The sequence below is a fragment of the Macaca thibetana genome, chromosome 20, assembly GCF_024542745.1.
Source record: "Macaca thibetana thibetana isolate TM-01 chromosome 20, ASM2454274v1, whole genome shotgun sequence".
Classification (NCBI taxonomy): domain Eukaryota; kingdom Metazoa; phylum Chordata; class Mammalia; order Primates; family Cercopithecidae; genus Macaca; species Macaca thibetana.
In genome coordinates this window covers 74,857,084-74,882,421 of record NC_065597.1, presented here as the reverse complement: position 1 = coordinate 74,882,421, position 25,338 = coordinate 74,857,084, and the positions used below count along the sequence as shown (strand labels likewise).

The 25,338-nt window shown below is 57.0% G+C and overlaps 5 protein-coding genes and 1 long non-coding RNA gene across 7 annotated transcripts in view; 1 reads left to right on the top strand and 5 right to left on the bottom strand.

Annotated features, from left to right (window-relative positions):
• The window catches only part of GNG13 (G protein subunit gamma 13), a 45,181-nt gene extending 32,783 nt beyond the window's left edge, over positions 1 to 12,398 (bottom strand). Inside the window, exon 1 of the mRNA XM_050774774.1 lies at positions 12,395 to 12,398. The gene's annotated coding sequence lies outside the window, so the exon portion shown is untranslated. The remainder of the gene's footprint in view (positions 1 to 12,394) is intronic.
• The window catches only part of RPUSD1 (RNA pseudouridine synthase domain containing 1), a 296,072-nt gene that overhangs the window by 46,514 nt on the left and 224,220 nt on the right, over positions 1 to 25,338 (bottom strand). The gene's annotated exons all lie outside the window — the stretch shown is intronic.
• The window catches only part of CIAO3 (cytosolic iron-sulfur assembly component 3), a 148,777-nt gene that overhangs the window by 102,164 nt on the left and 21,275 nt on the right, over positions 1 to 25,338 (bottom strand). The window lies entirely within an intron of this gene.
• On the top strand, positions 860 to 25,220 carry LOC126944899 (uncharacterized). Of its 2 annotated transcripts, XR_007722220.1 has the most exons (4): positions 860 to 1,400; positions 18,197 to 18,331; positions 19,123 to 19,185; positions 24,925 to 25,220. It is a non-coding gene; the product is annotated as an uncharacterized LOC126944899 (long non-coding RNA). The 2 variants fall into 2 exon arrangements; XR_007722219.1 differs by lacking the exon at positions 24,925 to 25,220 and having other exon boundaries at positions 19,123 to 20,023.
• Positions 13,786 to 17,087, bottom strand: LOC126944877 (uncharacterized). Its single transcript, XM_050774756.1, has one exon. It carries the CDS (start codon positions 15,519 to 15,521, stop codon positions 14,931 to 14,933), a length of 591 nt encoding a protein of 196 aa, XP_050630713.1. The 5' UTR covers positions 15,522 to 17,087; the 3' UTR covers positions 13,786 to 14,930.
• The window catches only part of LMF1 (lipase maturation factor 1), a 105,936-nt gene continuing 94,383 nt past the window's right edge, over positions 13,786 to 25,338 (bottom strand). The window contains exon 11 of the mRNA XM_050774709.1: positions 13,786 to 14,009. Within this exon, the coding sequence (XP_050630666.1) occupies positions 13,835 to 14,009 (175 nt within the window). The 3' untranslated portion in view covers positions 13,786 to 13,834. The remainder of the gene's footprint in view (positions 14,010 to 25,338) is intronic.

The window sequence follows — 25,338 nt, the reverse complement described above, 5'->3', positions numbered from 1 at the left end:
AGGGCATTTTGCCTTTGAGCAGGAGACTCCACACACGTGGACATTGACACTGAGCCACAGGGCTGGTCACCATCCCCCTCCTGTGGCACCGCATGCCAGGGCCTGGCACCTTCTGCGTGGCTCACATGGCCTTGGGTCCGGCCCCCGCCAGAGACTGAGGCCCAGGGACCCTGCTGGGCTGGAAGGTGCTGCTGACGCGGGCGTTTTTAGATAAGCAGGAAGCTGCCGACAGGAAGCTTTGTTTTGACTTCGTTCCGGCCTCTGGTTTTTGGAGATGGCCTTTAAAGATTTGTTTCTGATTTTATCTCAAAGGTAGTGAGGAAAAGCCTATGGGTCGGGCTCCAGAAGAAACATCCGGGAGGAGGCCCCTGAGCCTGGGACCGTGGGGCGGGGGCTGCAGGGGTCCCAGGAGGAGGCGCTCCCGGCCCCGCACAGCCCTGTGGCTGCAGCCCCTGCCTGGGCCTGTGGGCCGGCTGTGTGGTGGTCCTGGGGCAGGACTCACAGAGCCTCACTCCCCAGAACGCCAGCCTGTGTCCCCGAAGGGTCCCCTCTCCTTAGAGGGGTTTAGTCCCACCGGTGGATGAACTTGGCATGGCTGGGCTGGTTTCAAGGGAGGGCTCTGCCCACCGTCATCACGTGTCAGCAACGCCCCGCTGAGCCCTCTGTCCTTCGCCTTCTGGCCCAGCCAGGCGCCCCGAGCACTCAGTGGCCCTGCTGAACGTCACAGAGGCTGCCGGGCACGCGGGGACGGGGACTCGCCCGCTGGGAACAGGTGTGAGGGCCCAGCTCTGACCGGCAGGTGCCTGGAAGGGCTTCTCCTTGGATGAGAGCTGCCTTCAGCCCCTCGGTCGGGAACCTCTTGGGCCACGCTGGCAGCCTCCGCCCTGTGGGTTTCTCTCTCTGGGAGATGTTTACTTTCCTGGCAGTTGGCCACCGTGGCACTCACAGAAAAGGACAGGGCGGCCCCTCAGACCCTTTCCCGAGGCCACACCGCCCTGAAAGCAGGCTGCGTGCCCTGAGCAGAAGCAGGGACCGGGGCCTCTCCTCCCAGCTGGGCCCCGGGATTCTGAGACCCATCTCTAAGGCCAGCCGGGCCCCGGGATTCTGAGACCCATCTGTAAGGCCAGCCGGGCCCCGGGATTCTGAGACCCATCTCTAAGGCCAGGGCAGGGCTGGGGCAGGGGGCATTTATTAAGTTCTTAGGAAAAAAAAAAGCAAAATTAACACAGAAACAAATGGATGAACCAGCAATGGGCGGGGCCCGCCTGTGGACTCTGCCCCGGCCCTGCTCAGGGCTCTCTGGCCCCAGCTCCTTCCCTGGCGAGACACCCACCCTGCCCTGTGCCACCAGCAGCTTCAGGAGCAAATGTTCCAGAAAGGAAGAGGAAGCGGCCAGGCAGGTGCGTCTCCCAGACTCAAAGTGAACAAAAAGGAGACAAAGGGACCAGAGGGGGCATGAGGTGGGGGAGGGGGAGGGAGCGGTGAGGGGGTGTGAGGCAGAGAGGGATGTGAGATGGAGGGGGCGTGAGGCGGAGGAGGGGTCGCGAGGTGGGGGCGTGAGGGGGAGGGGTATGAGGGGGATGGGGCATAAGGTGGGGAAGGGGCGTGAGGCAGGGGAGGGTGTGGGGTGGTCAGGATGTGGGGTGAAGGCATGAACCACAGTGGCTGGCCTCTTTTTTCTTTTTTTGTTTTTGAGACGGAGTCTCGCTCTGTCACCCAGGCTGGAGTGCAGTGCCCGGATCTCAGCTCACTGCAAGCTCCGCCTCCCAGGTTCACGCCATTCTCCTGCCTCAGCCTCCCGAGTCGCTGGGACTACAGGTGCCCGCCACCTCGCCCGGCTACTTTTTTTTGTATTTTTTAGTAGAGACGGGGTTTCACTGTGTTAGCCAGGATGGTCTCGATCTCCTTACCTCGTGATCTGCCTGCCTCGGCCTCCCAAAGTGCTGGGATTACAGGCGTGAGCCACCGCGCCCTGCCTGCCTCTTTCTTTTCCTGGAGATGCGTCTTGCTCTGCTGTCCAGGCTGAAGTGCAGTGGTAAGATCGTGGCTCACTGCGCTCAAGTGATCCCTTCCGGTCCAGCCTCCCAAAGTGCTGGGAGAACAGGTGTAAGCCACTGCGCCCACCTCCAGGTTTAGCTGTGGGATGTTTGGGCTTTGAAAGGAGCTGAGCTGACAGAGCCAGGAGGGCTGGCTGCAGGATGGAGCGGCCGGGGTGCTGGTGTGGAAGGGACAGGACGGCTGTCACAGTGGCCTCTGCCCCCAGCTGGTGCCCTGTCCTCGCCGTCTCTGTCCAGGTGGTCCGAGCAGCAGCAATCTTCTGTGCTGGCAGACGGGCCCTGACCACCCTGTGGGTCCTCAGCCCATCCGCTGCCCCGTCCCTCCCGTCCACCCTGTGGCAGAGGCTTTTCACGGCAGCTCCGAGAACAGGAGGAAAGTCACCTCCAGCATTTGTTCTGAGTCTGTTCCCTGGCAAGGTGAGGCCTCAGCTCTTCCGGCGCTCGTGAAAATTTACGGCCATCACAAAGGAGCTCAGCGGGTGGACTGCAGTGCTGGGCGGACCCCCGTGAACCACCCTTTATGAGCCGCTGCAGACACTTTGGCTCCGGGCTGGCATCTCCCGCCACCCTCATGACAGCAGCGGCTGCAGCCCCCGCCTCTTGGGCTGGCCCCATCACGGCAGCGAGGGCTCTGTGTGTGGACGGCCGCCCCCTGCAAGCGCGTTTGTTAACAGGGACTGTGATGAGCTGTGGGGGACTCAGGGCGCGGGGAACCGGGGTCTGGCTGAACATCACTCCCTACTCTGAAAGGGCAGTGTTGGGACAATGGCTGGGCTGGGTGAGGCTGAGTGGGCCAGGAGGGGCAAAGGGAGGGAGGGGGTGCGAGGCACGAGGCTGGAAGTAGGGAGACAGGGTGTCCCGCTCGCCGTCACCCGTCCAGCCCGTCTCGCTCACAAATCCCTCTAGTCCACAGTGGCTGCTCCTTTATTCCTGGAACAACGGATTGGGTTGGGGTCTGCGTCTGGGATCGGGGAGAGCAGGGGGCTCGTGCCCGGGAGCCTGTGGACAAAGGCACCTGCTCCGTGCTAGAGAAGGTTCTGCCCCAGCGAGGGGGCCATCAAGCCGGACAGCCCAGGGCCAGCCACATGGGGAGGCTGGGTTGGGGACAGCAGTCCTGGCGCCTCTCCCTGAGAAGCAGCCTCCGCAAGCTGTGCCTGAGCCGAGGGCACCACCCAGGTCATCTCAGCCAGAGCCATGGCTGGGTCCAGGGGAGGGATCGCGCCAACACGGTGACCTCCCAGCAGCTGTGTGATGTGAAGGTTGTCTTTTTTTCTTTCTTTTTTTTTTTTTTTCGAGACGGAGTCTGGCTCTGTCGCCCAGGCTGGAGTGCAGTGGCGGGATCTCAGCTCACTGCAAGCTCCGCCTCCCGGGTTTATGCCATTCTCCTGCCTCAGCCTCCCAAGTAGCTGGGACTACAGGCGCCGCCACCACACCCGGCTAGTTTTTTGTATTTTTTAGTAGAGACGGGGTTTCACCGTGTTAGCCAGGATGGTCTCCATCTCCTGACCTCGTGATCCGCCCGTCTCAGCCTCCCAAAGTGCTGGGATTACAGGCGTGAGCTACTGTGCCCAGCCGGACATTTCCTTTTCATATCTTTACATATTCAATTTATTTAATAGCCAAAGGGCTCTTTGGTATCAGTTACATTTTGGGTGAGTTTTGGTTGTGGTTTTCAAGGAATTGGTCCATTTCTTCTAAGTTATAAAATTTACATGTCTAGAGGGGAGCTGTTTGTGCCTTTGACTTTGTGTTTTGGACAGCCCCTAGACCAAAGATGAGATTTGACTGAGGCTGTGAGGGGCAGCTGTGCCCCGAGGCTGACGGGAGGAGCCAGACGGGGCCTGGGAAGATGGAGCCGTCCCAGAGTAGCCACACGGCTGTCAGGAGGGCACGGCGACTGGGCTGCTGTAGCAAACTGGGGAGCTTAAAGCAACAGAAACCTATCCCCACTGTCCTGGAGGCCAAAAGTCTGAGCTCAAGGCTTGGGCAGAGCGTGTTCCCACTGGAGGCTCCAGGGGAGGGTCCCCCTGCCCTTTCCAGCTCCCAGTGGCTTCAGGTGTTCCTCGGCCTATGGCCGCATTGCTCGTCTCTGCCTCTGACTTCACTTGACCACATCCTCTGTCCGTGTTTTCTCCTCGCCTGTCTCTTAGAAGGACCCTTCCCACTGGATTTAGGGCCCACCCTACTCCAGGACAGTCTCTTCTCAAAGCCCTCAACCTACTGACGTCTGTAGAGACCCTTTTCCAAATAACGTCACATCACAGGTTCTGGGGTGAGGACACGGACGTCTCTTTTTGGGGTTCATCATTCTCCTACTTATTACGGTCTCCAGGCCTCCGGGTCGGCCCCTCTGCTGCCAGGGTTTGTGGGTGGCTCTGACCCTGTCCAGGTGTGGGTGTGCACGGCCCGACCAGAGAAAGGGTACCCCCCTGCCCCCAGTGTGGACCCGCAGACCCTGTGGAGGTGGGAGAAGGTGGCTCTCCAGCCCGTGGGGGTTTTGCTCATTCTCAGCTCGGGGGTCGTGGGACGAGGAGGTCAGCGAAGCTGGCAAGTTATTCACAAGGTGCTTGGTGTCTGGTTCCCACCTCATAGGCCTGAGGACAAAACTCAGCGTGTTCACCGTCATCATCAGGTCATTTCCTTACTGCCACCGAGCGGCCGGGCTGGTCCCCTCACTGCCACCGAGTGGCCGGGCTCATTCCTTTACTGCCACCGAGCGGCCGGGCTGGTCCCCTCACTGCCACCGAGCGGCCGGGCTGGTCCCCTCACTGCCACCGAGCGGCCGGGCTGGTCCCCTCACTGCCACCGAGTGGCTGGGCTCATTCCTTTACTGCCACCGAGCGGCCGGGCTGGTCCCCTCACTGCCACCGAGCGGCCGGGCTGGTCCCCTCACTGCCACCGAGCGGCCGGGCTGGTCCCCTCACTGCCACCGAGTGGCCGGGCTCATTCCTTTACTGCCACCGAGCGGCCGGGCTGGTCCCCTCACTGCCACCGAGTGGCCGGGCTCATTCCTTTACTGCCGCTGAGTGACCGGGGCTGCTGCTTGGCGGTGGGGTCCCCATCATGGTATCTAGAAAGGGCCAAGGGTGCTGGTCACGCGCTGCCCTGTGCTGAGTGAACGTGGCCAGGGCACGTGGACCGGCTGGTTTTTGGTGCTGCCTGTGGGGCCATGGACTCAGCATGCTCCGTGCTGTGAACTGGGCACCAGGGGTTGGGGGGAATGCCCTGGGGGATGCTGGGCACTTGGGTCTGGGGGATACGGGTTGGGGGGATGCCTGGGAGACCCTGGGCACTCAGGTCAGGGGGACGCCGGGGGGCGCCGGGTGCTCGGGTCAGGGGGACACTGGGGGGACGCTGGGCACTCGGGTCGGGGGGACACTGGGGGGACGCCGGGCACTCGGGTCGGGGGGACACTGGGGGGATGCTGGGCACTCGGGTCGGGGGGACACTGGGGGGCGCCGGGCACTCGGGTCGGGGGGACACTGGGGGGACGCTGGGCACTCGGGTTGGGGGGACACTGGGGGGACCCTGGGCACTCAGGTCAGGGGGGACACTGGGGGGACGCTGGGCACTCGGGTCAGGGGGATGCCGGGGGACACGCTCCCAGCTGTGCTGCCCTGCAGGCTGGCCTGTGCTGTTGCCCAGAGCGGGGGGCTGGGTGCACTTGTGGGCCCTGTGTTCTGAGCAGCCTGGATCAGAGGCCTGGGCCTGCGTCGTTCGCACAGCTGTGCTGCCTGAGCCCCGACAGGTGACGGTGGTGGGCCAGCTGTCCCTCCAGGGTCCCAGCGAAGGGTGGGGGGAGGCACCCCCGAGCTGTGGGTTTAACCCTCACCTGCCTGCACCCCTGCTCCCTGTGGAGGGGAAGCCTGGCCTCTCCTGTGTCCCCAGGTGGGCCTGGTCTTCTTGGCCTCTCGTTCCCCCTCCCCCTGCCCACCTGCCCCCAGGGAAGAGGAGTCTCATTGGCAGATGCCTCAAGCCCCAGGGACATGGCGTCCTGCTGTGGCCGGGCTGAGGAGCCCTAGGGGCTGTGTGGACCCCTCCTTTGCTGCAGCTCTGCCTGTGGCTGAGATCACTGGGCTGGGCTGGGGAGGCTCCACCCCGAGGAGGTGTGAAGCCCCTGTGAGGTGGCCACTGCCGGCCCTGGGACAGGAGAAGGGTGAGGACTCAGGGATGTGTGGATGGGTCCAATTGGCTGCCACCACCTGGAGGCCCCCAGGCTTTGCTGCTACTCCAGAGCCCTCAGGACAACAGAGGCCCTGAGCGTGTCCTGCCAGGCAGGAGCCTGGGGCCAAGCAAGTCCTCAGCACCTGGCTCCACGGCCCCCGGAACGCAGGGGCTCCGTAGGTGTTTGTGGAACGAACACACGAGCCTCCCACCGTGGGGGCTCCCATGGGCCCTGCTGCAGCTCTGGATAGGGGGCTGGGGGCTGCCGTGGACAGCGTCCCCCTAAGGGGGTAGTGGACACCGGGCGTGGAGGGTAGCGACGGGCAGGGCAGCCTGAGGACAGTCAGAGTGACACAGGGTGAGGAGCCCTCGGGAGGCACCACACGTGCCCTGGATGAGGTGTCCTCACCCCCTGGAGGCCGGACCTTTCTCCAAAGGAGGCTTCGAGCTCCAGAAAAAGAGCCGCTCCCCAGGTGTCCTGTGGCTGCTGGAAGCTCACGTTTCCCCTCGAGACAGAAAAGCCCTGAGCCCCTTTCTCAAGTGGGCATTTGAGGTCTTGGACCTGGTAGCTCCTCCCGCAGAAGCCAGGCCCAGCAGCAGGGGCTGGAGACTGGAAAAGGCTCGGCCAGGCCGCTCCGTGCAGCGGCTGGTTCAGGGACATGGCTGGGGGGTGGTCACCTCCGGGGTCAAGAGCAACCACCGGGCAGAGGCTCCGCTACACGTGCCTCACTCCTATTTCCAAAATACCTTTCCATTCACACAATTTACCACACTGTGACATTCGCAGGAGGTGCCGCACCCGCGGCTGTGTACTTACGTGTGCCGTGAGCTGGTGCGTGCACGTGTTTCCACGCAGGTGCCGTGTGTTCCCCTGGCCTGAGAGGGGCGTCACCGGTGCCTGTGTGTCCTGGTGCCACTAGCCCCGCTTCCTCCCCTTCCCTCCCAGGGAACATGGAATTTTTCTCCCTGGGAAATAGTCACAATCGGGGGGTCTTCTCCTAGGTCCCTGCACAGGGCTGTCCAGGCCCCGCCGACCAGCCCCCGTTAAGCCTCCAAACTCCTAGACTCACTTGGACCAGGGATGGCAGGAAGGGACCAGGGACCAGTTCCCTCCATCCCCAGGTCCCCCAGGGCCTGTCCACTCAGCACCTCAGGCAGGTGAAAGAAAAATGAACCGCCCCTGCTACTGCATTTCGGGAGACTGGTGCCCTCACGGGCATAGGTGGCCTTGGGTGCCCCGATCCTGCAGCCACAGCCTCGAGCCCGGGCAGAGCCTTCCTCCCAGGAGGGCCCTGTGCGTCCCTCAGTGCTGCTGCGTCTTGGCCTCCCCAGGGTCCCCGTGAGTGTGCGAAGGGGACGCCCACTGGCTCCTCTCGGGGTGCGGGGCTTGCAGAGGCCCAGCCTGACCTTCAGCTCTGGGGCCTGACCGTGGACTACAGCTTCTCACCTGCGCCGTGGGTTTTGACTCTGGGCCACAGGACCTCACCCTGGGCTGGGGAACTCTGGGCTGTGGGTTCTGACTTGGGCTTGGGGACCTGACCCTGGGCCTCGGGTGGGGCTGCTGCAGGAGGCTGAGGGGGTGGTGGGACGGTTGGCTGAGGAGGGGGCCTCTGTGTGCTTCTCCTGGTCAGACCCGCGTCTGTGGGGCTCCTGGGCCTGTAGGCGCCGCCTCCTGGGCCTGCGGCAAAACTCAGGGCTGTGTTGTGTCTCCAGGCAACGGTGAGGCGTCCCCGCCGCCCCAGCTCTGCAGAAGGGAGTCTCAGTGTCTTGGAGCCGTGTTCTCTGGAGGCTCCGGGCACGGTGCTTCCTGCTCCTTCCAGTTCCCGTGGCCGGACCCCCCGGGGCGGGTGGGTCACTGCAATCTCCGTGTTCACGCGGCCTCGTTCCCTCGGTGTGTGTTGTAGTCCCTGGCTTTACGAAGCCGTCATTGTGTCTGGGCCGCCCTCAATCCGGGATGACCTGATCTCAAGGCCCTCCCCTTAATCGCATCTGCGGAGACCCTAGTTCCAAAGAGGTCCCGTTCTGAGATTCCGGGTGGCCGTGAATTTAGGGAGACAGCCTTCCGCCCGGTGTGTCCCCACTGTCCTGGGGTCAAGGCCCACCCTCAGACCCTCCCCGGGGGGCTGACACCCAGTGAGGGGACAGACAACAGGAACAGCCGGCCTGGCCACGCCTGCCCCAGAGGCACCGTGGACAGCGGCTGGGGAGACCCCTGGGGGTGGTGACAGTGACCAAGTAGGGGATGCCCCTGGGCCCGGGGTGGGTTGGCTGAGGCACCCCTGAGGACGGCCCCTGACTTATGGGCTGTACCGTCCACCTCCACCAGACAGGGCTGTGAGAGGGCAGGGCAGGCAGACGGGCCGGGGCAGCAGCCCGCAGCTGTGTGGCTCACAATAGGGCCGGCCCTGGCGGGGACACAGGCCCTGATCTGGCTAATGGTGCCACGTATCTTTTGCATGGGGGAGAATTGTGAGTGTGGACGTCGTGGGGGAGATGAGGCCACCTGATGGAGAGCCTGCAGCCCACCCTTTAAAGGAACAAGGCATTTTTTTCACCCTTTTTTTCCGTGAGGCTCAGACAGCTGACTCCTTAAATATTAATCAGGGTCATTGAGATGCAAATGCGTGCCCACCACAGAAGGCCCCGCAGCTGCAGGGCTGGCACCGAACGTCCTGGCGGCCCAGATGCAGCCCTGACCAGAGCCGGCGGCAAAGACCACCTTCCCTGAGGACAAACGGGCGCCTGCCCCTCGACAGGAGCCAGGGCGGCGTGGGCCTCGCTGGGTCTCGTTGGCTTTGGCCATGGCTTTCCTGGCTTTCACTGCCCTTAAAACAAGGTGTCCTGGATAGGCAGGCGCCGGGGACCCCCAGCTCCTCTCGAAGCCATGAGGCTGGGGGAGGGCGCTGCGTGTCTGGCCTGTGGTGGGTTCAGAGGCTGAGTTCAGAAAAGTCTGGTCTGGGGGCCGGGCGCGGTGGCTCATGCCTGTAATCCCAGCACTTTGGGAGGCCAGGTGGGTGGACCATGAGGTTAGGAGATCGAGACCATCCTGACCAACACAGTGAAACCCCATCTCTGCTAAAAATACAAAAAAATTAGCCGGGCGAGGTGGCGGGTGCCTGTAGTCCCAGCTGCCCGGGAGGCTGAGGCAGGAGAATGGCGTGAACCTGGGAGGCGGAGCTTGCAGTGAGCCGAGATCTGGCCACTGCACTCCAGCCTGGGCGACAGAGCGAGACTCCGTGTCAAAAAAAAAAAAAAAAAAAAAAAGGGGGCGGGCGGGGTTACAGCTGTGGCTGCTCCTGCAGGGCGGGGCTCCCGCAGACAGACAACGGCTCAGGGCAGCTCTGTCGAGCCTCATTGACAGCCACTTTTTTTTTTTTTTTTTTTTTTTTAAAGATAGAATCTTACTCTATCGGCCAGGCTGGAGTGCAGTGGTGTGGTCTCAACTCACTGCAACCTCTGCCTCCCGGGTTCAAGCGATTCTCCTGCCTCAGCCTCCCGAGTGGCTGGGATTACAGGTGCCCGCCACGCCAGGCTAATTTTGTATTTTTGGTAGAGATGGGGTTTCACCATGTTGGCCAGGCTGGTCTCGAACTCCTGACCTCAGGTGATGCACCCGCCTCGGCCTCCCAAAGTGCTGGGATTTACAGGCGTGAGCCACTGCACCCGGCCAGAAATGTCAAATTTTGATGAAGTCCAATTTATTTTCTGTTTTGTTGTCGGTGCTGTTGGTGTCCTAGCCAAGAAATCACTGCCAAATCCAATGTCATAAAGATTTTCCCCGGTTTTATTCTGAGTCTTACAGTTTTAGGTCCTACGTTTCGGTGTTTCATCCTGTTTTTTGGGTTAAGTTTTGTGTATGCTGTTAGGTAAGGGGCCAGCTTCATTCATTATTTTGCATGTGGAGATAACGCTTTCCCAGCACCATTTGCTGAAAAGACCATCGTCTTCCCATTGAATGGTCTCGAAGCCCGTGCACGTGGGGCGATTTCTCGTCGGAAGGTACCTGGCCGCGTGTGGGGCGATTTCTTGGGTTGTTGTCGTTGTGGGGCGATTTCTTGGGTTGTTGTCGTTGGAAGGTATGTGGCCACACGCGTGGGACAATTTCTCAGGTGGTTACTGTGCTGCTGCCACACTGTTTTGACAAGGGAGCTTTTTTTTTTGCCACCGTGGGCCAGCTGTCACCGTCTGTGGTATTCTTGTGCGTTGCTGATCTAAAGCTCCAAAGCCTCCGTTCTCCCAAACCTTCCTGCCCAGATGAGGACCTGGGCAGCCTGAGACCTCCAAGCTGCAGTGAGAATGGCTGAGAGTCTGAGCCAGCCAGGGAGGCTGTTCCGGGGACTCCAGGGTGCCTCTCCCTTCCCCCGGGCCCATGGTTGACCCAGCAAACCCACATTGAGGGCCTGGCGCAGGACGAGGGGCCGCTTGGTGTCAGAGCACAGAGCAAGCTCTGGCGAGCCAGGGGGTTGCCTTGTGGGTGCCGGCAGTGGTTGCTAGTGCAAAGGCCCTACGGCCCTGACCACACAGGGACCCCAGACATTTGGGGGAGATGGGCTCAGTGCGGTGAGACCTTGGGACCATCTGCCAAGGACTGATGGGGTGAGGGGAACCCAGCCTCGGAAGGGTCAGGTGTGATGGGCTCTGGGTCTGCAGAGGGTGCAGGCTCCATCCCAGCCAAGGCTGTCACAACCTGACCTCAGGTCAGCTGTCGGCCCCGGGTGAGTGGACGTCTCTGGGACTCTGGATCCGGAGACTGGACCCCCACCATTAGGGCCCCTCTGCCTGCCAGGTGAGGGGGTCTCCCTGAGCAGGGCTGGACACTCACAGGTCGGAGCCAAGGGCTCCATGGAGTGGGTCCCCGAGGCCCCCAGCTGGGTCCAGGGGCCCCCCTATTTTCGCGACCTTGGTGGGGTACTCGGGGGTTAGCAGACCTGCCCTCCACAGTGACAAGCCCCCGAGGCTGGCTGAAAGGGGGAGGGCAGATCACACCATGGCCCCCACTGCTGAGCACCCTTTCAGATGCCAGGCCTCCGCCCCCAGGGTCCCAGGGGACTTCCTGACCACAGGCATCCGTCTGACCTGTGTGGGGGCCGCTGGCCTCACTGCCCCGCACCGGCAGGCAGGACCCTCCGTCACACAGAACACAGGCGGGGGGTGGGGGCGGGGCGTCTCGCACAGGCTCTGTGGAGAGAGTTCAGACACGGGAAGAAGCCGACAAGCCCGATGGGAGGGCTGAGGGCCACGATTCTGTTTATATGAAGCGTCCTGAACAGGGAGAGCCACAGAGGCGTGAGATGGATTCCCTGGGGCTGAGGGCTCTGTCTGGAAGATGGAAACGGGACGGATGGAGTGGGTGGTGGATGCACAGCCTCGGGAGTGCACTCCACACCACAAACGACTCGCTTAACAACGGCCACTGGTCCGCTTCATACTGTGTGACTTGGCCCCACATGCCCTGTGACCCTGCCGCCAGGTCCCCTGGGAAGTCACAGCTGCCATCCCCGATGGAGGATGAGGGTGCCCGCTCCAGGGCTCTTGCAGGCCCTTCCCGTGGTCCCAGGACGGTGCTGCGGCGCCTCTGGGCTGTGGGTCCCATGAACGGGCTGCCCAGTCACTCCTGCCATGGGCTCCTGCCCTGCCCTTTTGCCCAGGACCTGCAGCCCCACCGCGGGGTACCCGGGAGACCAGTGGTGCACACCTGCCCTGGGACAAGAGGAGCCTGGAGCGGGGTGGAGGAGCCTGGGAGGAGGGGCTGTGGGATTCGGGACCCACCATGGGGAGGGCGGCCGCACGGGAGGGTTCCGGGCAGGGGGCACGGAGGGCTGCTGGCTCCTCTGGCCTCCCCCTTGCAGAGGCTGGGCAGGGGCACCCCTTGGCACCAGCCTTTCCTGGGTGATGGGTCCCTCGGGTCCCCACAACTCCTGCCGCTGCCCCAGATGCCTGCCTCTGAGCTGTGCCACAGGGCTGAGCCCTACCAACAGCAGAGCCCCTGGGACAGCCCCCCAGGAAGGGCCGCCCAGGCCCCTGTGGCCGACAGCTCCGCGTGGTTGCTCCAGTAGACTGGCTGGCTCCTAGCGCATCCCTCTGAGGCCCCGTCTGTCCCTCCACAGACACAGGGCGCCCTGTTTCCCCGGGAGCTGGAACACGGGCCCTCTGTTCGCACCTGGGCTGGCCGCCCCCCGGCCAGGCTGAGGGGGGGCTCCACACAGACCCGCACTGTGCCCACCGCAGCCGGCCTCCTCTGTCTCAACCACCGTGTTGTCCCCACCGGGGCCCCCCACAGTGGCTCAGCCGTGGGCATCACGGCTCCAGGCGCCGTGGATGGAGACGGGGAAGGGGTGGGTGGCTGCCCCCCAGGCTTGGGGAGAGGGGAGGGCCTCTGTCCTGCGGTGGGACCCACTTCTGACTTCTCCCGGGACCCAGCCTCACAGCGTCCTGGGTGGGGGAGACGTTGCCCAGAGCTTTGCCTCCTTCCAGCAAGGCCAGCACCCCCACTCGTTCCCATTTAACTCCAAGTATTCTCGCACCCAGCAGGCACTGGAAGGGTCGCCAGGCAAAGCACCACCTGTTCACCTCTCCGCCCCCAAAGCCTGAGTCCCGCTCGGTCACCCGCTGCCCCAGCACCACAGTGTGGGCTGGGGGCACGGCCACTGCTAAAGGGAGGGAGGCACAAGAACTTCATTTAAGCAGTTTGTTTTTGAGTCAGCTGGTAAATGATATAATAGGAAGAGTAGAAAAATACGTAATAGATATGGCATAAGAATAGGAATAATAGGAAAACGTGCAGTAGACGGTTTGTCTGACGATGATGAAAGTGTGTGCGTCCGGCGGTCCTGTGGTTGAGGGGCCGTGTCAAGGCCTCGGAGGCAGCGCGGTCACAGCCTGGAGGGTGGTGCTGGGCGTGTGGTGTGTCCGTCTGCACCTCACAGATACCAGTCACTGGGGGATGAAACCGGGCCCAGAACACACGTGTGCACGGGCTGTGTGTGCCCTTGTGTGTGCCTGCATGTGTGGGATGCGTGTAGGCTGTGGCAGGGGTGGGGATGAGGGACAGCACAGAAAATGGCCCGTCCAACCCCACATCCAGGCTGGGCACGTCCAGGTCCCTGGGGGGCAAGGGCTCGGCTGCCTCAGACGTGACGGGGACTCAGCTCTGAGGGTCAGGACCTGGCTGGGAACACACCATTGAGGGGGGAACAGAAACCAGCTGCTGGGATGCTGGGGACCCTGAGAGCTCCCTGGCTGGACCTGTGGTCAGGGCTATAGTGGAGGAAGGTGTCAGGATGGCCATCATCTCAACTCCTGTGGGCGGCACAGCCCCAGGCTGGGCCTCTGGGAGGAGGGAGGGAGGGACAGACGGGAGATCAGAGCCCCGAGAAGGCTGGTGCCTGGGACACGGGTTGGCCAGGATGTGGGGCGCCAGGCGGGCAGGGCCAGGGAGCCGCCACAGTGTGTGACAGCAGACCCCACCCAGGACCCCTGTGCTGGGCGCTGGCTCCCACTGCTCTTCTCTCCACGTCTCTCTTGGCGGTGCCGAGTTCGGGCCAGGCGCAGGGAAGGGCCAACGTTGCTGAGCCGCCAGGGGCTGGGTCTTTGCCTTTATTTCTGGTGCACATCTAGAGGGGCTGGGGCAGAGGCCACCCACGGTCCCTGAAGTAGGGCCTCAGCTCCTCCAGGCTGAGAGGAGGAAAGTAGGCTCCGATCCTCTTCCGCACCCACCACTTGCCCTCGGCGGCGTGCCTGCCCCCAGGACGGCTGAACTTGTACCTGTAGTGCTCTCCGCGGACCCACCTGCAAGGGGGCATGTGTCAGCCTAGGGCCTGCTGGGACTCCCGGCCCCCGACCCGGCTCCTCGGCCTGCTGCTCAGCTGCAGCTGCTCACAGGGGTCCTCCACGGACAGAGCGGCTGCATGAGGAGCCCCCACCCCGAGCACAGGCAGACCCCCAGCAGACCCCAGGCAGGGCGACTGTTCCAGTCCGCACCTCAGCAGGGACAGTGCAGCCAGGGGGAAGGGCGGACGTGGGCAGCTCCGGGAGAGGTGACCCAGCAGAGCCCACACGGCAGAGCGACCGGCCCAGGGAAGGCCAGGGGCTTCAAGGGTGGCACTGGGCAGGCCCAAGGAAGTTCCCAAGGCCCCAGGTTGAGCCCCACGTGCCCCCCACCTGGGAAGGCACGGAGAGGAACCTGCTGCTCACGGCGTGGCATCTCCACCATCAGGCCAGCCCTGCCGCAAGGTGCCTGGGGGTTTCGGTCCACAGGGCAGCCCGAGGCTGTGAGGGAGCCAGACTGGGACCTGTTTCCTGAGGGCGCAGCCTCTGCTTCCCAGGGCTTCAGGCCCTTTCCTGCCTGAGATGTGGAGATGGTGGCTGCCTGCTCTCCTCGGACAGGCCCGGGTGGGATGAAGGCCCCCTCCCCCATCTCCTCTGGACCGCGGCAGCGGGCAGGTCTCTCCGCTGAGCTCTGTATAAGGTCCTGCCTGACCATGGTGACCGGGCCTGGGTTAAGCCACGCTGGGTCCTGGTTCCCGGCTGGCAAGCCCTCTCACTAGACTCTCGGAGGACTGGGCATTTTCTCCTGGGGGTGAGACGAAGCCCCTCGTGTCCAGGGTTGCTCGGCTGCCCCGGAGGAGAAGGCGCCAGACGGCGTTGTGGCCATCGCCAGCTCCCGGCCTCCAGGCCCCTTCCCAGTTGTGCAGCAGGAGCGGAAGCTTCTCAGCCCGCAGGGCGGCTGCTGCCTGGCTGGGATCCATGGCAGAGCTGGGCCCCAGCTGCCTGGTGAGTGTGAGGGTGCAGCCGTAACAGGACCCTCTGGTGGCCCCTGGAATGAGCCCAGGCAAGTGCTGGCGGCTTCACACTGCACCAGGGCCTGGTGCCGGCTCTCTGGGTGCTGTCATGATTCGGGGCTTCTGGTGACCTGCACACAGCTGTGCCCCGGGGCTCCGGGTGGAGACCTTGGGTTGGCGGGATGAGGCCTCTGGGTCCACCCTGCTCCTCCCTGCTTTGGGTCTGCTTGGGTCTGGGGTGTGCTGGACGATGGTTCCTCTCCCCCCAGGTCTGAACTGCCCCAGGAAAACCGGGAAGGCAGAGACCCTCTGGGTGGAGGAGGGTCCCGGAGGCGTCTGGTGGGAGAGAGGGATCAGTGGCTCCAAGAGGAGTGGGGTCAGGCCTTTGGAAAACCTCCCGGGCAGCCAAGACTGAGGGCGATGCTGGCAGCTGCTGGCTCCTGGCTACTCCAGGAGAGCACTGCCCACTGCCCTGGGCCCCAGGGGTCTTTCCTGGACCCCCTGGGCCTGAGGCCGCCATGGTTGTTCTCGGCTATATGGACGGCAGCGGCCAGCATGGGGACTGAGCCAGGTGGTGCCAGGCAGAGGTCACACTGGACCCCGAGACGGACCTCTGAGCAGCTCAGCAGCAGCTGAAGGGACAGGCTGGGGTGCGGCCGTGAGGGCGCTGGGCTGTGCTGGCAGCATGGTCCCCGCACACTCTCCTGGGCCTTGCTGGGGCAACGCAGACCCCACGCAGCCCACCCTGTCCCAAACCCTGCATTTAGCGAGGCCGGGAGGGCGGGGGTGCTGGGAGGGCAGGGGTCCCGGGAGGGCCTCTGCAGTGGGATCGCCCATCTTTCCCAAATTCCTGCTCTTGCTTTCTGCTCCTTTCCAGGACAGGGTCAAAGCCTGGGGGCCCAGGCCCTGGTCTCTGACATCCAGAGCTGGAACTGCAGTTTGGAAGGGATTTGGAAAGGGTCAGAAGCCTCTGTGCCAACTGGCAGGCTGGTGGGAAGGGGCCCCAGGCCCCCAGCGGCCTGAAGGTTGCATTTCATTCCTGCAAAGTACCCGAGAAGGCCATGGCACCACCCACAGAAGGCTTGAGTGTTTAAAATAGGGGAGCTCCCAGCCGTTTTGAACAGACCCTACTGGCAACAGCTTGGCACAGCTATAGTAGGGATCCCAGCCAGGGCCTGACACAGACTACAGACATGGGCCCCGTCCACGCCCGGACCCCCGTGTCCTTCCGCACCCACCCCCGCCCTGCGGCCTCCTTGTATGAGTTCAAGAATGTGGTAGGAGTGGAATGCTGTGGCATGTACCCGCGGGGCAGGCGGTTCTCATTCGTGCCAGCCCTCTGGTTCTGCCAGGTTGTGTGATGGAGGCTTCCTTCCTCCTTGTCGCTGACCAGCGTCTGTGGCGTGAGCACACCCTAGTTTGTGCAGTTGCTCTCCTGTGGAAGGACAGCTGAGCTTGTTGCAGTTTTTGTCTATTACAGCTGCCGTAAACCTCTGCAGGGGTTTCTGCCTCAACCTGGGTTTCAACTCTCCGGTTTAAACATCCATGGAAGCAACTGCTGAGTCCACGGCAATTTCAGGTTTCGTTTTTGAGGAGCCACTTTACCCTCCCAGCAACAGCCGAGTGATCACATTTCTCGGCGTCTTTGCCGGCATGTGGGGTTGTTGCTACTTTTATTCCAGCCGTTCTGATGGGTGTGCAGTGACGTCACAGGACGGGTGTGAGCGACATCACGGGACGGGTGTGAGCGACGTCACGGGACAGGTGTGAGCAGTGTCACGGGACGGGTGTGAGCGACGTGTCACGGGACGGGTGTGAGCGACCTGTCGCGGGACGGGTTTGAGCGGTGTCACGGGACGGGTGTGAGCGGTGTCGCGGGACGGGTGTGAGCGGTGTCGCGGGACGGGTGTGAGCGGTGTCGCGGGACGGGCGTGAGCGGTGTCGCGGGATGGGTGTGAGCGACGTGTCGCGGGATGGGTGTGAGTGGTGTCACAGTGGTTCTTGCTTCCCTAATGACAGGCATTTCTCCTGGGCTTATCTGCAATCTGTGGACCTTTGGTGAAATGTCTCTTCCTGTCCATGCTCATTTTCTCACTGCAAGCTCCGCCTCCCGGGTCTACGCCATTCTCCTGCCTCAGCCTCCCGAGTAGCTGGGACTACAGGCGCCCGCCACCTCACCCCCGGCTAGTTTTTTGTATTTTTTAGTAGAGACGGGGTTTCACCGTATTAGCCAGGCTGGGATTATTTTACTGTTAAGTTATGAAACTTCTTTACATATTCCAGATTTTAGCCTATTGTCAGATACGTGGCTTGCAAATATTTTCTGCCTGTCTGTAGCTTAAAAATTATTTTTGTCCTCTTAACAGGGTCTTTTTTGGAGCAAATGCTTTTAATTTTAATTAATTACAATTTATCAATTTTTCTTTTTACAGATCATCCTTTTAGTATCAAGTATAATGACTCTGCCTGACCCTGTATCCCAAAGATTTTCTGCTATTTTTCCTGAAAGTTTTTTATTTTTATTTTTATTTTTTTTGAGATGGGCTCTCGCTCTGTTGCCCAGGCTGGAGTGCAGTGGTGCGATCTCAGCCCACTGCAACCTCTGCCTCTCAGCCTCCCGAGTAGCTGGGACTACAGGCATGCACCACCACACCCTGCTAATTTTTTGTATTTTTAGTAGAGACAGGGTTTTGCCATGTTGCCCAGGCTGGTCTCAAACACCTGAGCTCAAGCAATCTGCCCACCTCGGCCTCCCGAAGTGCTGGGATTACAGGTGTGGGCTACCATGCCTGGCCCTGAAAGTTGATTGTCTTATGTTTTACATTGAAGTCCAGGATCTGTTTTGAGTTATTTTTGTGTAGTGTTAGACTTGGGTTGAAGGTTTTGTTTTTGTCCACGCAATTGCTTTGGCGCTTTTGTAAAAAAACTCAGCCAGGCATGTTTGTGTGGGTCTATGTGTGGGTTCTCTGTGTGTTCCATGGATCTGCACGTCTGTCCCTCTGTCAGTACCACACTGTGTTGACTACTGTGGTTCTGTGTCTTCAAACTGCCTAGAGATTCCTTCCACTTCGTTCTCTTTCAAAATGGTTTTAGCTATTTGAGTTCCTTTACATTTCTGTGGAAAACTTGGGATGACTTGTCCTTACCCATTAACACATCTTGCTAGGAGTTTTTTTTTGTTTTTTTTTTAAATAGGAATTGCATTAAACCTGTCCATCAATCTGGAAGGAACTGTCATCTCCACTCTGTTGTGCCTTTCAACCCACGAACGTGGCCGTCTCTCTAGGTGTGTGCTGACGTCTTTCAGCAGCATTGCCGAGTTGTCAGCATGTAAGTTCTGTGCATGTTCTGTCAGGTTTATATCTAAGTATTTCACTTTTTGGAGTGGTTGTTAAGTGGTTCTGCATATTTAATTTAGGTGTCTGTGTGTTCATTGCTAGTATACAGGAATACTATTGAATCATTTATATTGATCTTGTGTCTTCTGACTTTGCTGAACTCACTTACTAATTTTCTTCTTTTTTTGAGATGGAGTTTCGCTCTGTCACTTGGGCTGGAGTGCAGTGGCGTGATCTCAGCTCACTGCAACCTCTGCCTCCCAGGTTCAAGCAATTCTCTTGCCTCAGCCTCCCAAGTAGCTGGGATTACAGGCATGTGTCACCACACCCAGCTAATTTGTATTTTTTTTTAGTAGAGATGGGGTTTCTCCATGTTAGGCTGGTCTCAAACACCTGACCTCAGGTGACTGGCCTGCCTTGGCCTTCCAAAGTGTTGGGATTACAGGTGTGAGCCACTGCGCCCGGCCTCACTTAATTCTAGGTGTGTTTTTGGTGGATGCCTTGGGATTTCCTACAAGGACAACGATGTCATCTTTAAACAGGCACAGTTTCGTGTTTTCCTTTGTGATCTACACGCCTTTTATTTCCTTGTCCTGCTGTATTGCAGTGGCCAGTGCTCCCAGCACCGTGCTGGATCCGATGGTTAGAGCAGACATCCTTTCTTGTTCCGGATCTGAGTGGTGAAGGGTGATTCCTTCCCCCCGACTAGAATGCTGGCTGCAGAGCTTGTGCAGATGCTCTTCATCCAGCTGAGGAAGTTCCTCTCCTTCTCTATTTTCCCAGGTTTAAATCACAAATGGATGTTAAACTTGTCAAGTGCTTCCCCACAGTGACGGATGTGATCATGTGAGTTATCTTCGTTAGCTGGTAACATGGCGATCACACTGGTTGATTCTCAAACAGGGAACCAACCTTCATCCCTGGAACAATCCCTACTTGGTCACAGTGTAGAATTGTTGTATATTGCCAAATTCTATTTAGTAATTTTTTTTTTTTTTTGGAGGCAGAGTCTCGCTGTTGCCCAGGCTGGAGTGCAGTGGCATGATCTCCACTCACTGCAACCTCCACCTCCCGAGTAGCTGGGATTACAGGCATGAACCACCACGCCCAACTAATTTTTGTATTTTTAGCAGAGACGGGGTTTCACCATGTTGGCCAGGCTGGTCTTGAACTCCTGACCTCAGGTGATGTGCTCGCCTCAGCCTCCCAAAGTGTAGGGATTACAGGCGTGAGCCACTGTGCCCAGTCTATTTGGTAATATTTTGTTAAAAACTTTTGTGTCCATATCGTTGAGGGATATTGGCTTGTAATATTATTTTCTCGTATTATCTTTGTGTGGTTTTGGTATCAAAGAACCACTAGCTTCATAAAATAAATTGAGGCTGGGCACAGTGGCTCCCGCTTGTGATCCCAGCACTTTGGGAGGCTGAGGTGGGAGGACTGCTTGAGCCCAGGAGTTTGGGACCAGCCAGGGCAACATGGCAAGACCCTGTCTGCACAAAAACTAAAAAAGTTAGTGAGGCATGGTGGTGTGGGCCTGTGGTCCCAGCTACCTGGGAGGCTGAGGCGGGAGGATAATTTGAGCTCAGGAGGTCGAGGCTGCAGTGAGCCATGTTTGTGCCACTGCACTTTTAGCCTGGGTGACAGAGTGAGAACCTGTCTCAAAAAAAAAAAAAAAAAAAAAAAAAAAAAAAAAAAAAAGAAAGAAAGAAAAGAAAAAATAAAACATAAATTGATGTTTTTCATTCTTTTCTATTTTCTGGGAAATTAATCTTAGAATTCTCCAGTGAAACCATCTGAGCCTGGATATTTCTTTTTGGAGTTTAAAATTACAAATTCAATTTCTAGTTATAGGACTATTTAAATTATTTCATACCAAGTGAGTTGTGGTAGTTTGTGTTTTTCGAGAAATTGGTCTATTTCATCCAAGTTGTAAAATTTATGTATGTAGAGATGTTTGTCGTATTCCCTTATTATCCTTTTCAGGATTGCAGGGTCTGTAGTGGTGTCTCTTTTTCATTTTGAGATAGAGTCTCGTGGTATTGTTCAGGCTAGAGTGCAGTGGTGCGGTCTCAGCTCAAGCGATGCTCGTGTTTCAGCCTCCCAAGCAGCTGGGACTACAGGTGCCTGCCACCACGCCCAGCTAATTTTTTGTATTTTTAGTAGAGACAAGGTTTCACCATGTTGGCTGGGATGGTCTTGAACTCCTGAGCTCAGGTGATCCACCCGCCTTGGCCTCCCAAAGTGCAGTGATTACAGGCATGAGCCCCTGTGCCCGGCCTCTTTTTTTCACCTTTGAAATTGGCAATCATATCTTCTCCTTTTGTCATTCTTACTAGAGGGTTGCTGATTTTTTTTTTTTTTTTTTTTTGAGACAGAGTCTCGCTCTGTCGCCCAGGCTGGAGTGCAGTGGCGCAATCTCGGCTCACTGCAAGCTCCGCCTCCCGGGTTCACACCATTCTCCTGCCTCAGCCTCCTGAGTAGCTGGGACTACAGGCCCCCGCCAACGCGCCCGGCTAATTTTTTGTATTTTTAGTAGAAACGGGGTTTTACCGTGGTCTCGATCTCCTGACCTTGTGATCCGCCCGCCTCGGCCTCCCAAAGTGCTGGGATTACAGGCGTGAGCCACCGCGCCCGGCGAGGGTTGCTGATTTTATTGGTCTTTTAAAAGAACCATCTCTTTGTTTCAGTAAGTTTCTATATTGTTTTCAATTTCATTTTCTGCTTTTGTTTTCTTACTGCTCCTTGAATTTTTTCCTAGTTATTCATGTAATCTTGTGCTTAGATTATTATTATTATTATTATCATTATTATTTTAAGAGATGGGGTCTTCCTGTGTTGCCTCATGGCAAGAGGCTGGCTTCAACGTCCTGGGTTCCAACAATCTTCCCACCTCAGCCTCCTGAGTAGCTGGAACTACAGGTGCATGCCATGGCACCCAGCTGAGGTAAGATTACTGATTTGAGATCTTCCCTCTTTTCTAACCTCTCATGTCTCTTTTCTAATGTATGCATTTGATGCTTTCTTTCTCATCACTAGTTTAACTACATCCCAGAAAATGTGACATATTATTCAGTTCAATGAGTGGCATATTCTATAAACATCATTAGGTCCTGTTTGTTGATGATGGTGCTCTTTTATGTTCTTGCTGAATTTCCATCTACTTATTCTATCAACTGTCGAGAGAAGGGTGTTGAAGCATCCAACCGTAATTGTTGATTTGTCTGGCTCTCCTTTCAGTTCTTTTTCTTCTTCACATATTTTGCAGATCTGTGCTTAGTGCACACACTTAGGATTGCTACGTCTGTTTGGTGGGTTGGGCCTTTTCTCATTGGACATCTTTGTCTCTGATAATTTTTGCACTGAGGTCTACTTTGACATTAATACAATGAATCCTTTATTTTCATTAATATTCACGATATTTTTTTCTATCCTTTTACTTGCAACCTGCCTATACAGTTGGTCCCTAACTTATGAGAATTCAACTGACGGTTTTTCAGCTTTACAATGGTGCGAGTGATATGCACTCAGTAGAAACCGCACTTTGAGTGCCCAGACAACTATCCTGTTTTCACTTTCATATGGTATTCAATAAATTACATAAGATATTCCACTATTCCACACTTTATTATAAAATAGGCCTGTTAGATGATTTTGCCCACTATAGTCTAATGTTAGTGTTCTGAGCACGTTTAAGGTAGTAGGCTAGGCTAAGCTACGATTAATGTTTGGTAGGTGTACTAAACACATTTTGACTTATATTTTCAACTTATGCTGGATTTATCAGGGCATAAGCTCATTATGCATATATTTAAGTTACTATTTTTTTTTTTTTTTGAGATAGGGCCTTGTTGTGTTGCCCAGGCTGGAGTGCAGTGGCATGATCTTGGCTCACCGTAGCCTCAGCCTCCTGAGTAGCCGGGATTACAGGCATGCACCACCATGCCTGGCTAATTTTTGTATTTTTAGTAGAGAGAGGGTTTTGCCATATTGGCCAGGCTGATTTTGAACTCCTGACTTCAAGTGATACACCTGCCTCCGCTCCTAAAATGCTGACATTACAGGAGTGAGCCACTGCACCTGGCCAATCTTTATCCTTTAATTGGTTTATTTAGACCATTTACATTTAATATAAAGTTCACCATTTTACTTCCTGTCATCTGTTCTGTTTCTGATTTCTTTCTTTTTCCCAACCTGCTTTCCTATGGGTTACGTGTTTTCAGAATCCCATTTTGATTTGTCAAGAGCGTGTTCCAATGTATCTCAGTATAGGTTGTTTTTTACTGGCTGTTCTTGGCACATAACTTATAGTCTACTGATGTCATTTTACCACTTCAAGTTTAGTATAGAAACCTTACCTCTATGTCCATTTGCCCTCATCCATTTATAATTATCTTAAATACTTCCTCTACATAAACTTTGAACTACCTCAGACGGTTTTATAGCCTTTACTTAACCATCAACATGATTGGGAACCCAAGAGAAGGAAGGTCTATTGTGTTTACCCATGTTTTTTCCTTTCCTTTTTTTTTGAAACAGAGTCTTGCTCTGTTGCCCAGGCTGGAGTGCAGTGGTGTGATCTCTGCTCACTGCAACCTCCTCCTCCCAGGTTCAAGCAATTCTTCTGCCTCAGCCTCCTGAGTAGCTGGGATTACAGGCGTGTACCACTATACTCAAATTTTTTATTTTTGTAGAGATGAGGTTTCACCATATTGGCCAGGCTGGCAATGTCTTATTATCTTTAGTTTTTAGAAATTTGACTTTGATGTGTTTAGATTTGAATTTCTTTGGGATTTTCCTATTTAGGGTTCACTCAGTTTATTGACTCTGTAGGTTTGCCCCTTTTGCCAAAATTGGGAAGTTTTCAGTTCTTATTTCTCCAAGTACATTTTTGGCCCTAAAGCTCTCTCTCTCTTCCTCCTAGGACTTTGATGACATGAATTCTGCATCTTTTGTTACAGTCTCAGTCCCACAGATCCCTGAGGCTCTTGCTGTTTTTTCCCTTCTATGTCCTCTCTCTTGTTCCCATTGGGTACTTTCTATGTTTAAGTTTATTGATTCTTTCCTCTGTCCTTTCCATTCAGATGTTGAGTGTTTTATATCAGTTATTTTTTCACTTCTAATCTTCTCATTTGGTTCTTTAAAAAATCTTCTATTTCTTTGCTGAGGCTGTATTTTTACCAGTTGTGTTCATAATTGCTTACTGAATGCCTTTTTGACGGCTGCATCCACACCTCTGTGAAGTCATTCTAATACCTCTCTTATGTTGGTGCTATCAACTGTCGACTGCCCTTTTTCACCAGTTCAATGTCTTCCTGGTTCCTGCTACGACAAGTGATTTTTCCACTGAAAACCAAACATTTTGTGTATTAGGAGATTTTGGATCTTATTTAAACCTTCTGCTTTAGATGACTTCTTCTGACGTCATGCTGGTAGAGAAGGGGGGTATTGCCTTGCTACAGCCAGGCTGGGATAGAACTCCGGTGGATACATTGCGGGTATTCCTTGTTGATTGGGGGCATTCCTTGTTGATTGGGGGCATTCCTTGTTGACTAGGGTTTTCCTTGTTGCTTCGGGTGGGATGGGAGTCGTGGCTCCGCACTAGGCCTCCATGACACTGTGGCGGGGGTGGCCTAGTCACCGCTGGGTGGTGGTGAAGGTCCTGACTTTCTGCTAGTCAGTATGTAATACCACTCCACAGAGGAGGAACCCCTCAGTACTGCCAGGGGTTGGGGGAGGCCAGGCTCCTCCTGTGGTCTCCACTGACACCACCACAGAAGCAGCAGGGGGAGGGTCCTTCCTACCCACTTAGATGAAAATCTCAGCTTCCTATTTGGCCTCCTCTGGTAGCACCCCAGCGAGGGGTGGTTACCCCTTACAGCCGTTTGGAGGAGTCCAGGCTCCCTCCTCCATGCCTTGCCGGTGTGGGTGGGGCCGTGGTTTTTTCTGTGGTGTTGGCTGGAGCGGTGATTATTTTCTGTAAATTTCCTGTCTTGCTAGGCTGCTCTTTTCTGGCCCTTTAGCGAGAGAGCAGATTTTTGTTGAGGTGTTTTTTTGTCTGTATCTGCTGGCATTACTGGGTTTCCAGTTTCCTCACCTCCAAGTCTAGAAAATGAGGCAGAAAGAAAGCCCAGGCAAGACGGCCATATTGGGGCTGTGGCTCCGTCCCGAGGGCCCTGCTGGTGGGCTCTCTTCTCTCACCTTCAGTCTTCCTGTTTTATATATAACGTCCAGCGATCTTGGTCGCCCTTAGTGGGAGGAACAGGGATAAGTGTCTGCTCCATCTTCCAGTTTTAAAGTCGATGACGAACTAAATGCAGGCCCACGGTTAGGCCATGGCCTGTCATGGTACCGCCTGCTCCAGCTGCCAAACGCGTGTATCATGGAGACAGGGGAGAGGTGTGCTGTGTGGCAATGTTCAATATTTCAGATGTTTTGAATGTTTTCCCTAAATGTTAACTTATTACTGGCTCATATAAAATAGTTCCTGCGTTTCACATTTGGTTTTCACAGTATCCATCCTTTTAGGTACTTTGGGACCCATGGATGGACCTGAAACTGCTCTGACATGATTCCTTGTTTCAGCACCTCCTGGCTGAGAAGCAGACGATCCGACTGTGCGCTCCTCCCTCACGACCTGACGATGGCAAACCTTCCTCCGGGCCAGCTCCAGGGTCCCCAGGCACCGAGGAGGCCGCGATCTGGGGTGGGGGCTGAGGGGCTCTGAAGGCTGCTGAGATGGGGGCAGTAACAGAGAAGACCCATACTGAGCCTGGAAGGATGAGTCCTGGGGCCAGGTCCCCAGTGAGCCAGGAGGTGAACGTCTGCCTGTCCAGGCTCCAAGGTCTCGGGCTCCCAGGGCTGCTGGTGGACACATGGCAGGCAAGTTACCTGGGGCTTCACGCTAATTCACAGGAAGGTGGCCTGAGGGCACCAGCTAGGAGGGCAGCCTCCCCACCAGAGGCTCTGGGATGGAGACTCCCCATGAGAAGGGAACCC

What these genes read in the sequence shown, in the direction of transcription:
- LOC126944877 (XM_050774756.1), bottom strand. Translation starts at nt 15,521, where the DNA reads ATGGCGGCCTCAGGCCCAGGGGGTCCAGGAAAGACCCCTGGGGCCCAG.